The sequence below is a fragment of the Lissotriton helveticus genome, chromosome 6 (genome assembly GCF_964261635.1).
Source record: "Lissotriton helveticus chromosome 6, aLisHel1.1, whole genome shotgun sequence".
Classification (NCBI taxonomy): Eukaryota; Metazoa; Chordata; class Amphibia; order Caudata; family Salamandridae; genus Lissotriton; species Lissotriton helveticus.
This window is the reverse complement of record NC_136067.1, coordinates 3,912,747-3,926,228: the sequence shown is the minus strand read 5'-3', so window position 1 is coordinate 3,926,228 and position 13,482 is coordinate 3,912,747. Positions and strand designations below refer to the sequence as shown.

The 13,482-nt window shown below is 54.4% G+C and overlaps 1 protein-coding gene across 1 annotated transcript in view; it reads right to left on the bottom strand.

Annotated features, from left to right (window-relative positions):
• The window catches only part of RPL7L1 (ribosomal protein L7 like 1), a 44,829-nt gene that overhangs the window by 15,215 nt on the left and 16,132 nt on the right, over positions 1-13,482 (bottom strand). The window contains exons 2-6 of the mRNA XM_078647231.1: positions 9,222-9,330; positions 7,311-7,474; positions 6,926-7,063; positions 4,310-4,419; positions 3,727-3,941 (exon numbers count right to left, since the gene is read on the bottom strand). Coding sequence (XP_078503357.1) covers positions 3,733-3,941; positions 4,310-4,419; positions 6,926-7,063; positions 7,311-7,474; positions 9,222-9,330 — 730 coding nt within the window. The 3' untranslated portion in view covers positions 3,727-3,732. The remainder of the gene's footprint in view (positions 1-3,726; positions 3,942-4,309; positions 4,420-6,925; positions 7,064-7,310; positions 7,475-9,221; positions 9,331-13,482) is intronic.

Below are 13,482 nucleotides of genomic sequence, written 5' to 3'. Positions count from 1 at the left end.
ACTGGGCTGTGCGCTCCCTTCCTCACTGCACTCTGTTCTTTCATCTCTCACTGGGCTGTGCACTCCCTTCCTCACTGCACTCTGTTCTTTAATCTCTCACTGGGCTGTGCGCTCCCTTCCTCACTGCACTGTTCTTTCATCTCTCACTGGGCTGTGCGCTCCCTTCCTCACTGCACTCTGTTCTTTCATCTCTCACTGGGCTGTGCCCTCCCTTCCTCACTGCACTCTGTTCTTTCATCTCTCACTGGGCTGTGCGCTCCCTTCCTCACTGCACTGTTCTTTCATCTCTCACTGGGCTGTGCCCTCCCTTCCTCACTGCACTGTTCTTTCATCTCTCACTGGGCTGTGCGCTCCCTTCCTCACTGCACTCTGTTCTTTCATCTCTCACTGGGCTGTGCACTCCCTTCCTCACTGCACTCTGTTCTTTCATCTCTCACTGGGCTGTGCACTCCCTTCCTCACTGCACTCTGTTCTTTCATCTCTCACTGGGCTGTGCCCTCCCTTCCTCACTGCACTCTGTTCTTTCATCTCTCACTGGGCTGTGCGCTCCCTTCCTCACTGCACTGTTCTTTCATCTCTCACTGGGCTGTGCGCTCCCTTCCTCACTGCACTGTTCTTTCATCTCTCACTGGGCTGTGCGCTCCCTTCCTCACTGCACTCTGTTCTTTCATCTCTCACTGGGCTGTGCACTCCCTTCCTCACTGCACTCTGTTCTTTCATCTCTCACTGGGCTGTGCACTCCCTTCCTCACTGCACTCTGTTCTTTCATCTCTCACTGGGCTGTGCGCTCCCTTCCTCACTGCGCTGTTCTTTCATCTCTCACTGGGCTGTGCCCTCCCTTCCTCACTGCACTCTGTTCTTTCATCTCTCACTGGGCTGTGCACTCCCTTCCTCACTGCACTCTGTTCTTTCATCTCTCACTGGGCTGTGCACTCCCTTCCTCACTGCACTCTGTTCTTTCATCTCTCACTGGGCTGTGCGCTCCCTTCCTCACTGCGCTGTTCTTTCATCTCTCACTGGGCTGTGCCCTCCCTTCCTCACTGCACTCTGTTCTTTCATCTCTCACTGGGCTGTGCCCTCCCTTCCTCACTGCACTGTTCTTTCATCTCTCACTGGGCTGTGCACTCCCTTCCTCACTGCACTCTGTTCTTTCATCTCTCACTGGGCTGTGCACTCCCTTCCTCACTGCACTGTTCTTTCATCTCTCACTGGGCTGTGCGCTCCCTTCCTCACTGCACTGTTCTTTCATCTCTCACTGGGCTGTGCACTCCCTTCCTCACTGCACTCTGTTCTTTCATCTCTCACTGGGCTGTGCGCTCCCTTCCTCACTGCACTGTTCTTTCATCTCTCACTGGGCTGTGCACTCCCTTCCTCACTGCACTGTGCTTTCATCTCTCACTGGGCTGTGCACTCCCTTCCTCACTGCACTCTGTTCTTTCATCTCTCACTGGGCTGTGCCCTCCCTTCCTCACTGCACTCTGTTCTTTCATCTCTCACTGGGCTGTGCCCTCCTCACTGCACCCCGTTCTTCCTTCTCTCACTGGGCTGTGCCCTCCCTTCCTCACTGCACTCTGTTCTTTCATCTCTCACTGGGCTGTGCGCTCCCTTCCTCACTGCACTGTTGTTTCATCTCTCACTGGGCTGTGCCCTCCCTTCCTCACTGCACTGTTCTTTCATCTCTCACTGGGCTGTGCGCTCCCTTCCTCACTGCACTCTGTTCTTTCATCTCTCACTGGGCTGTGCACTCCCTTCCTCACTGCACTCTGTTCTTTCATCTCTCACTGGGCTGTGCACTCCCTTCCTCACTGCACTCTGTTCTTTCATCTCTCACTGGGCTGTGCGCTCCCTTCCTCACTGCGCTGTTCTTTCATCTCTCACTGGGCTGTGCGCTCCCTTCCTCACTGCGCTGTTCTTTCATCTCTCACTGGGCTGTGCGCTCCCTTCCTCACTGCACTCTGTTCTTTCATCTCTCACTGGGCTGTGCGCTCCCTTCCTCACTGCACTGTTCTTTCATCTCTCACTGGGCTGTGCACTCCCTTCCTCACTGCACTCTGTTCTTTCATCTCTCACTGGGCTGTGCCCTCCCTTCCTCACTGCACTCTGTTCTTTCATCTCTCACTGGGCTGTGCGCTCCCTTCCTCACTGCACTGTTCTTTCATCTCTCACTGGGCTGTGCACTCCCTTCCTCACTGCACTGTGCTTTCATCTCTCACTGGGCTGTGCACTCCCTTCCTCACTGCACTCTGTTCTTTCATCTCTCACTGGGCTGTGCCCTCCCTTCCTCACTGCACTCTGTTCTTTCATCTCTCACTGGGCTGTGCCCTCCTCACTGCACCCCGTTCTTCCTTCTCTCACTGGGCTGTGCCCTCCCTTCCTCACTGCACTCTGTTCTTTCATCTCTCACTGGGCTGTGCGCTCCCTTCCTCACTGCACTGTTCTTTCATCTCTCACTGGGCTGTGCACTCCCTTCCTCACTGCACTCTGTTCTTTCATCTCTCACTGGGCTGTGCGCTCCCTTCCTCACTGCACTGTTCTTTCATCTCTCACTGGGCTGTGCACTCCCTTCCTCACTGCACTGTTCTTTCATCTCTCACTGGGCTGTGCACTCCCTTCCTCACTGCACTCTGTTCTTTCATCTCTCACTGGGCTGTGCCCTCCCTTCCTCACTGCACTCTGTTCTTTCATCTCTCACTGGGCTGTGCCCTCCTCACTGCACCCCGTTCTTCCTTCTCTCACTGGGCTGTGCCCTCCCTTCCTCACTGCACTCTGTTCTTTCATCTCTCACTGGGCTGTGCGCTCCCTTCCTCACTGCACTGTTCTTTCATCTCTCACTGGGCTGTGCACTCCCTTCCTCACTGCACTCTGTTCTTTCATCTCTCACTGGGCTGTGCGCTCCCTTCCTCACTGCACTGTTCTTTCATCTCTCACTGGGCTGTGCACTCCCTTCCTCACTGCACTGTTCTTTCATCTCTCACTGGGCTGTGATCTCCCTTCCTCACTGCACTCTGTTCTTTCATCTCTCACTGGGCTGTGCCCTCCCTTCCTCACTGCACTCTGTTCTTTCATCTCTCACTGGGCTGTGCCCTCCCTTCCTCACTGCACTGTTCTTTCATCTCTCACTGGGCTGTGCACTCCCTTCCTCACTGCACTGTTCTTTCATCTCTCACTGGGCTGTGCCCTCCTCACTGCACCCCGTTCTTCCTTCTCTCACTGGGCTGTGCCCTCCCTTCCTCACTGCACTCTGTTCTTTCATCTCTCACTGGGCTGTGCCCTCCCTTCCTCACTGCACTCTGTTCTTTCATCTCTCACTGGGCTGTGCCCTCCTCACTGCACCCCGTTCTTCCTTCTCTCACTGGGCTGTGCGCTCCCTTCCTCACTGCACTCTGTTCTTTCATCTCTCACTGGGCTATGCCCTCCCTCACTGCACTCTGTCCTTCTAGGACTGGGCTGTGCCCTCCCTTTCTCACTGCACTTTGGGCCTTGGGCTGCAGTGTCCTTTCTTCACTCACTGTATGAACCAGAGTGCTCTCTTCCTTGCTCACTGGGCTCTAGTCACTGACCAGCAGTACCCTTTTTGTTGCCCTACTCCCTTTATGGGCTCGCTGGTCCGGGGTCGGTGCTCAATAACTTGCTATTCGATTGCTCGAGAGGCTGGGTGTACACAATTCTGTACCTGGTGCTAACAGTGGGCGGGGAGAGCTCCTCAGTTGAGGAGAGCGATCTTACCTTTATCTAGTTCAGCTTTCGGACGAGTTGGTTGATTCCATCGCCGCGATTGCCAGTGTCACCAACCTCACTGCGGAAGCCAAGCTTATTGCGAGCGGCGTGTCGAGGCACTGACAGCGGGAAGGGGGACAGGAAACTCGTCACATCCCGGAAGTGCTTTCCAACAGCGTACACCTCGTGAATCAAATCCTCTAAACAAATGACGCCAAACTTCCCTAAAAGAGGAGTATAATAATGAAGAAATCACAAACGAGACAAATAAAAGACTACACAAACAGGCAAACAACCAGAGGCTCTGTGACAAGAAGTGAGTTAATGCTTCAACACAAAGGTTTCTTGTGGCCAATGTTGCATGTCAAGTCTCAACACAGCACCTCAAGTTTGTAAAACTGCACTTTCACTGTGTGCTCCACAATTTCAAGCAGTCACTTCTTCACTGTGTGACACCATCACAAGCCGATACAAGTCACCCATCCCACTTGATTGCACTGAAGCTGAAAGCTACCGAACAACGCGCCATTCTGAATCAAGCCCATATTTCACAGACCCCCCCTGGTTGGGCAGGTCTAGTGGTACTACGCACCCAGGTGCTCTTCGATCAGCAAGTTGTCGGTCAGCGGCACTTTCTTCGTGCCGATTTTGGCCTGGCCTCGTTTAAGGATGAGTTCTCGGATAGACTTCAAATTGGGATATCTGTCAGAATGAAAAAAGTGACAGTTTAGTGTTGGAAGTAATGACAGAATGAGACATACTGATACACATTCAAGGGTAGCAAGTGATGGCACTGCAGACAAATACAAGGTATACTACGGAGAGCAAGTGGTGCCTGTAGGAAAGTGGGTTTATTTTATTTATTTATTTATTTTGAGAGTTTTATACAGCGCGAACAAGATCTTTGCAGATATCAGAGCGCTTTACAAGTAAAAATACAAAGTAATAAAGCGTATATACAAAGTAATATATGAGGTAGTTAGGTACAAGGTGCTAGTTACATAGGTAGGTCAAAGGACATGAGGTAGGTTACAGGTGTGGTAGTGTAGGTACACTGAGAGTAGACAAACAATTGCGTCAATAGCATAAAGTGCAATACCAAGGAGCATATACTTGCTTAAGCGTGTTTAGAGTATTTAGAGTTTAAAGGTGGGCCAAGTTGAGGTGGGTGTGTGCAGGATGTATAGTCCCACAGGTGCGACAGTAGAAGGGATGTAAAGATCGTTGAGGTGGAGAGGGTAAAGTGAGCAAAGTCAACCAGGTGCGTCAACACTATAACAATATACATAATCAACCAGGTGCAACGAGCATTATAACAAAATACAAAGAGTGAGCGTATACAATTACGTAATTCGATAATACGGGTGGTACAATAGGCCAAGGTCGGACAGGCCTTACAGAGCAGATTTATGAGTGATACGGAGTAATAGGTCATGTGTATTTTGCCATGAGGATCGCTTTAACTTCTTTCTTAAAGTTTGTATTGGAGGAGATGAGTCTTGTTTCAGGAGGGAGTGAGTTCCAGATCCTGGGTGCCATTCCTGAAAAGGAACGTTTATACGTTTTTTCCTTCCGAAATCTTCGAGGTTTCAGCAAAAGATTGTTTGTGCTCCTAGTAGTTCGGGAGCCACCCGAAATTGTCAACTTTTGAGTGAGGTAGGCGGGTGAATTCAGATGCACAGCCTTGTGTGTCATGCATGCAATTTTCAGTTGAATTCTGGCTTCAAAAGGTAGCCAGTTCAGTGATTTAAAGTCCGGGGAGATATGCGAGTGTTTTTTTGAGCCTGTGACTAGTCTCGCTGCGGCGTTAAGGGACGCTCGTAGGGGTGCCGTTGTAGTTAGGGGGAGCCCGCAGAGGGCGGTGCTTCCGTATTCTATGTGCGGGATGACTATAGATTGAACTGCAGTTTGGAAGTTGGGTTCTGTTCCAGTAACCCCTCCCCCTTTTGCCGGACACTGGATGCACTTTGACTTGATGAGCCCTGGGTCCCCACAGTGCGTGTTCTTTCCCAAAACTGTACCTTTGCACCCACAACTGGCACACCTCTGGCCACACGTAAGCCCCTTGTAAAAGGTGCATCTTGCTCCACGAACAGCGACCTTTATACATCAACCCCCCCCCCCCCCCCGGGCGTATTTGCAAGCTCAGAAACTGTCCCTCTCTGTGCCAGCAGATCATGAAATAGTTCCAGTAGGAGTGGGGTAGGTTGAGACACGGGATGACATGGCCTGCCTCTCTGGCGAGTTCTCTGCTCCGTTATTACAGCTGCGGCAGGTACGGGCCTGATATGTGTCTTTTTTTTGTTCCACATATGCTTGAAAAGTCTGTAGTATTGATGTATGGGGGACTTGTAGTATTTGCATCGGGGTGGCATGTAAATACCACAATATTGTTGGAAATGTCATGGGAACGGCACATGTATGCCTCCTAGTATTTATCACATGGTACTTTTCAGCTCCCAGTGCACTATTGTAATTGCAACTAAAATGCTAAATAAAGTTTAAAAAAATAAAGATTGACCAGATCACGAATACCATAGTAGCAACTCAGCAAGTATCTAGGCTTCAAGACTTCCAGAACTTAGTCAAAAGCAGGACTTGGGGCATAAACTAAATTAATCTGAGAAAAGGAGTGATACTGAAACTGGGTGTGCACGTGTCCAGTTTCCTTACCTGGCAGAGCAGCATGCAAAGCACCTCGCCCGCGTTTATCCACTGCTGAAAGGCAGTTGGTTCTGCCGCAGCAAGTACAGTTCTATTACAATGCCACAGATGTCAGTATTCACCTCGTATTAGAGGGGACACAGGCCAGGCACAGAAGGCAAGGCAGAGACCAGACCTATGCAGGGAGTGTGAAACTCAAATACGCGTGACGGTGGGTGGGTGGATAGGAGACATGCTAGACGGAGCAGTGAGGCCAGACCGGGGAGTATGGCCTGGTTGAGACCAGATACTTGGGATGGAATCATGATGGGACTTTTTCGAACTCATTTAAGTGCAGAACAATGATTTTAATATGCAGTCTGTTCTTGTTATTGTACACAAAACGTCAATGACACCACCGCGTCTGACCTAAAAATGAATGTCTTTACTGCAAATTCTAAAATACATTTCAGATGGCAATCCGAAACAACGGAGCAGAGGCAGGCTGGACCAGAGTACGCTGCAATGGGCGAACATTCGTGAGCCAATGTTGTAGATGACTTACCCCCAGGCCACGTACGGCTCGATCGTCTTCAGCATCCGCACAGAGGAGGCAGTCAGCTTCACGAAGACACCGGTGAAAATCTTTCTAAGACGGAGGAGCTCAATCACCCGTCTCACTCTGGGGCAGACTCCTTTGATCCTGAGAGAGAGAGAGAGGTCAGATACAGAACAAACCCAAGTAAAACCAAGGAAACAAGGCTCTAACTTGCAAGAAACACCACAAGCCTGTGAGAGACACCACGAGCCCATGAAAAACGATGCACTGCGGCCAGCACGAACAAGCAGGGGATCTTATACTAAGAGTTTAGATATATCTGAGATCGTGGTGGAGAAGCGGGGAGCTGGTAGGAGACTCAAATAGGAAGCCATTAGGCTTAGATGCTTACTCTGCAATCCGCACGACAAATGCCAACTTTTGCACCTCTGGCAGCGAGAGTCCCTTGGGTTTCTTTTCCATGCGATGTAATCGAACTTCATCGCGATGCCTTATCTGCGAGTGTCGCAAATAAGTCTCCAAGCGCTTGAAACGGAGTGGTTTTCCTTTCTGAACCTAAAGGGAAAAAAACAATGTTTTTTTCTTGAAGCAGCAATCCCAAAAACGAAAACCATGAAGTAGTCAGAAGGGGATCATACAGGGAAGAGGGGTTTCATGAAAAATGCTCCTAAGCCTGCTCCTTTGACCCTGGCCCACAAGTTTCCAACAGAAAGGATTTGCTTCTGTGGTGGTAAACGGTGCAGGATTTATTGCCAGTCGCTTGGATCGAGCTTGCCTACAGGTAAGTACCCAATGGCGCCATTCGAGTAAAACTTAGTGCCACAAAAGTTATCTGATCATAATTCAAAAGGTGTGGACTCTGTGCTGTATCCGAGATATAAAGCCTTCGAAAGTCACAGTGCACCAGGATGACAAGGAACCCTATAAACAGCTCATCTCCTCTACAGGCCCAGGTGCATTCCCTGCGGATCTAGCGTGTTTCATCAGTAGGACCAGGACTTCAGGCCTCGCCACAGCCAGGTTCATCTACAAGATTCACGGACCCAGTGCGAGCGTGGCTAAAGGAATGTTGAGCTGGACACAACAGAAAGGAAGACCTGACCCTACAGAATCCAAGTACATGCCAGGCTTTGTGTGAGATCAAAGAATACGATCCTCAAGGGTCGATGCTAAAACCCTGGAGTGGAAGTCACATCTCCCACTGTGACAGCATTCACGAGGCACAGGGCTGCACACCCTGCGTCTACAGAATGAGCCAAGTGGCAGCATTTCCAAATCCTGACCCCCAGCACAGCGTAGAACTGGGACGCCCACTCCGCCCCCCCCCTCCCCAATGCCACAGGTTCGAGCAGCTCTCTCATCTGAATCAGAGGCCAGAGCACCCAGGGAGACGACACCAGATCCTGATTCGTGGCACCGACTGACAGAAGCATAAACCAGACAACAGAAGCCACCACCCTACTAAGAAGAGACAGGTGAATGTGTCACGGTCTGCAGAAACCCTTTCGGACACTCTCAAAATGAAGCCTGCACTGTGATCAAGCCAGAGGCAGAAGCAAATCCAGGCTCCGAACACGTATGGAACTCTCCAGACGAGGCAGTATCCTAAAACTATTTCACCGACTGTTCATAACATTCGATTTTATACCCAACCCTCACAGACCCTGTACACCTCTGAAGGGGAGCCTACATTACGCCCCCTGCTGGAGAAGGAGTCGCGCTGGCTGGCGGCCAAGGAGACCTTTTGTGCAGCCGAGCTGAATCTAACCCTTTCTTCCAGTGGAGAACTCATGGTACGAGACTCCCACTCACCATCAGATCTTGTGGAAGACATTCACTGCGCCCCAGTGCACATTTCTCTGCTCCCATCAAACTGTAGATCGTTGGCTCATTCAGTGCTCCGAGTAGTTCACAAATGGATCAATTTCATTGCTCTAAAAACGTCACCTATATTTGTTTTTGCCCTCTACCCTGCACGGAATGGTTCACTCGTGGTTCTTTGCCCCTTATCCTCCACCGAATGGTTCACTGGTAGTTCTTTGCCCCTTATTCAGCTCTGAATGGCTCAGCTGTAGTTCTTTGCCCCTTAAGCTGCACTGAAAGTCTCACCCATGATTCTGTGGGTTTTCTCCCCTGCACCGAAAGGCCCGCTCGTGGTTCTTTGGGTCTTATCCTGTGCATCGTTTCTTCCCTTACCGTACCATGAACAAGTCACCCATGGAGCTCTTCCTCCAACCCGTCTCTTTGGCGTTCACCCCTCTCCGAAGAGGTGGGCTGAACCCCCATTCGTCAGAGCACTTACCCTCTTCTTCTCTTGCAGGGCAAGCTTCGCCTGGGTGGCTTTGATGGCTTGGTAGGTCTTCCTCCTCTTCAGCAGATTCTCTGGCACCAGCGGGATCTTCCTCCTGGGTCTGGAGAGAAATTAAGACACAAGTGTCAGGTTAAGGAAGTATCTGAATCCATCTCTCTGCAGTGCCAGCGCTGCTGCGTCCCTTTAGCTACATCCAGCTGTGCAGCCATGGCATATAGGAACACCTCTGCCATGCTTCACCGGGAGCCCTCGCTCCTAAACCAGGGTGCAAGTGACCTCCGTCGATGGACCATGGAATACAACTCAAGTCAGGAGAGCAGGAAGCATGAACACAACTGTTCTAGAGGGAGGGTCCCCTAAAGCCACTGAGCCCCACGCGGACCTGCCGATTGGGTACTGCTGATGTTAGACCAGGAAGCTCCCGGCTGCCCTTACCAGCAACGGGTGTCTGCAGCTCCAACTCACTGGCCAGAGAAAATCTTATTTCTTATAGAAAAGAATAGAGATCCAACAGACATGAACATCCTGCTGCCTCGTTAAGCCGGACCTGACCACTAGGAACCAGACCATGTGAACTCTAGGATTACTAAGACGAAGCATCCCAGAGTAGATCCTATCAGAGCACAGGGAGCAGCACCCTCACCCCACGAGAGATCCTGTCAGAGCACCGGGAGCAGCACCCTCACCCACGGGAGATCCTGTCACAGCACAGGGGGCAGCACCCTCACCCACGGGAGATCCTGTCACAGCAAAGGGAGCAGCACCCTCACCCAGAGGAGATCCTGTCACAGCCCAGAGAGCAGCACCCTCACCCACGGGAGATCCTGTCACAGCGCAGGGAGCAGCACCCTCACCCCACGAGAGATCCTGTCACAGCACAGGGAGCAGCACCCTCACCCCACGGGAGATCCTGTCACAGTACAGGGAGCAGCACCCTCATCCACGGGAGATCCTGTCACAGCAGAGGGATCAGCACCCTCAGCCATGGGAGATCCTGTCACAGCACAGGGGGCAGCACCCTCACCCCAGGGGAGATCCCGTCACAGCACAGGGAACAGCACCATCACCCACGGGAGATCCTGTCACAGGGAGCAGCACCCTCAGCCACTGGAGATCCTGTCACAGCACCGGGAGCAGAACCCTCACCCAGAGGAGATCCTGTCACAGCACCGGGAGCGGCACCCTCACCCACAGGAGATCCTGTCACAGCGCAGAGAGCAGCACCCTCACCCACGGGAGATCCTGTCACAGCACAGGGAGCAGCACCCTCACCCCACGGGAGATCCTGTCACAGCACAGGGAGCAGCACCCTCACCCCACGGGAGATCCTGTCACAGCACAGGGAGCAGCACCCTCACCCAGGGGAGATCCTGTCACAGCCCAGGGAGCAGCACCCTCACCCACGGGAGATCCTGTCACAGCGCAGAGAGCAGCACCCTCACCCCACGAGAGATCCTGTCACAGCACCGGGAGCAGCACCCTCACCCCACGGGAGATCCTGTCACAGCAGAGGGAGCAGCACCCTCACCCACGGGAGATCCTGTCACAGCACCCTCACCCCAGAGGAGATCCTGTCACAGCACCGGGAGCAGCACCCTCACCCACAGGAGATCCTGTCAGAGCCCAGGGAGCAGCACCCTCACCCACAGGAGACCCTGTCACAGCACAGGGAGCAGCACCCTCACCCTCACCACAGAGGAGATCCTGTCACAGCACAGGGAACAGCACCCTCACCCCAGAGGAGATCCTGTCACAGCACCGGAAGCAGCACCCTCACCCCACGGGAGATCCTGTCACAGTACAGGGAGCAGCACCCTCAACCACGGGAGATCCTGTCACAGCAGAGGGATCAGCACCCCCAGCCATGGGAGATCCTGTCACAGCACAGGGGGCAGCACCCTCACCCCAGGGGAGATCCCGTCACAGCACAGGGAGCAGCACCATCACCCACGGGAGATCCTGTCACAGCACAGGGAGCAGCACCCTCACCCACGGGAGATCCTGTCACAGCACAGGGAGCAGCACCCTCACCCCACGGGAGATCCTGTCACAGCACAGGGAGCAGCACCCTCACCCCACGGGAGATCCTGTAACAGCACAGGGAGCAGCACCCTCACCCAGGGGAGATCCTGTCACAGCACAGGGAGCAGCGCCCTCACCCCACGAGAGATCCTGTCACAGCACCGGGAGCAGCACCCTCACCCCACGGGAGATCCTGTCACAGCAGAGGGAGCAGCACCCTCACCCACGGGAGATCCTGTCACAGCACCCTCACCCCAGAGGAGATCCTGTCACAGCACCGGGAGCAGCACCCTCACCCACAGGAGATCCTGTCAGAGCCCAGGGAGCAGCACCCTCACCCACAGGAGACCCGGTCACAGCACAAGGAGCAGCACCCTCACCCTCACCACAGAGGAGATCCTGTCACAGCACAGGGAACAGCACCCTCACCCCAGAGGAGATCCTGTCACAGCACCGGGAGCAGCACCCTCACCCCACGGGAGATCCTGTCACAGTACAGGGAGCAGCACCCTCACCCACGGGAGATCCTGTCACAACAGAGGGATCAGCACCCCCAGCCATGGGAGATCCTGTCACAGCACAGGGGGCAGCACCCTCACCCCAGGGGAGATCCCGTCACAGCACAGGGAGCAGCACCATCACCCACGGGAGATCCTGTCACAGCACAGGGAGCAGCACCCTCACCCACGGGAGATCCCGTCACAGCACAGGGAGCAGCACCCTCACCCACGGGATATCCTGTCACAGCCCAGGGAGCGGCACCCTCACCCACGGGAGATCCTGTCACAGCCCAGGGAGCAGCACCCTCACCCACGGGAGATCCTGTCACAGCACAGGGAGCAGCACCCTCACCCACGGGAGATCCTGTCACAGCGCAGGGAGCAGCACCCTCACCCACGGGAGATCCTGTCACAGGGAGCAGAACCCTCACCCAGAGGAGATCCTGTCACAGCACCGGGAGCAGCACCCTCACCCCAGAGGAGATCCTGTCACAGCACCCTCACCCACGGGAGATCCTGTCACAGTACAGGGAGCAGCACCCTCACCCACGGGAGATCCTGTCACAGCACCGGGAGCAGCACCCTCACCCAGAGGAGATCCTGTCACAGCACCGAGAGCGGCACCCTCACCCACGGGAGATCCTGTCACAGCACAGGGAGCAGCACCCTCACCCACGGGAGATCCTGTCACAGCCCAGGGAGCGGCACCCTCACCCACGGGAGATCCTGTCACAGGGAGCAGCACCCTCACCCACGGGAGATCCTGTCACAGCACCGGGAGCAGCACCCTCACCCCAGAGGAGATCCTGTCACAGCACAGGGAGCAGCGCCCTCACCCACGGGAGATCCTGTCACAAGGAGCAGCACCCTCACCCACGGGAGATCCTGTCACAAGGAGCAGCACCCTCACTCACAGGAGATCCTGTCACAGCACAGGGAGCAGCACCCTCACCCACGGGAGATCCTGTCAGAGCACCGGGAGCAGCACCCTCACCCACGGGAGATCCTGTCACAGCACCGGGAGCAGCACCCTCACCACAGAGGAGATCCTGTCACAGCACCTGGAGCAGCACCCTCACCCACGGGAGATCCTGTCACAGCACCCTCACCCACGTGAGATCCTGTCACAGCAGAGGGAGCAGCACCCGCACTGCAGAGGAGATCCTGTCACAGCGCAGGGAACAGCACCCTCACCCACGGGAGATCCTGTCACAGCACAGGGAGCAGCACCCTCACCCACGGGAGATCCTGTCACAGCACAGGGAGCAGCACCCTCACCCACGGGAGATCCTGTCACAGCCCAGGGAGCGGCACCCTCACTCCAGGGGAGATCCTGTCACAGGGAGCAGCACCCTCACCCCACGGGAGATCCTGTCACAGCACAGGGAGCAGCACCCTCACCCACGGGAGATCCTGTCACAGCACAGGGAGCAGCACCCTCACCCACAGGAGATCCTGTCACAGCACAGGGATCAGCACCCTCACCCCAGAGGAGATCCTGTCACAGCACAGGGAGCAGCACCCTCACCCACGGGAGATCCGGTCACAGCACAGGGAGCAGCACCCTCACCCACGGGAGATCCTGTCACAGCACAGGGAGCAGCGCCCTCACCCACTGGAGATCCTGTCACAGCCCAGGGAGCAGCACCCTCACCCACGGGAGATCCTGTCACAGCGCAGAGAGCAGCACCCTCACCCCAGGGGAGATCCTGTCACAGCACAGGGAGCAG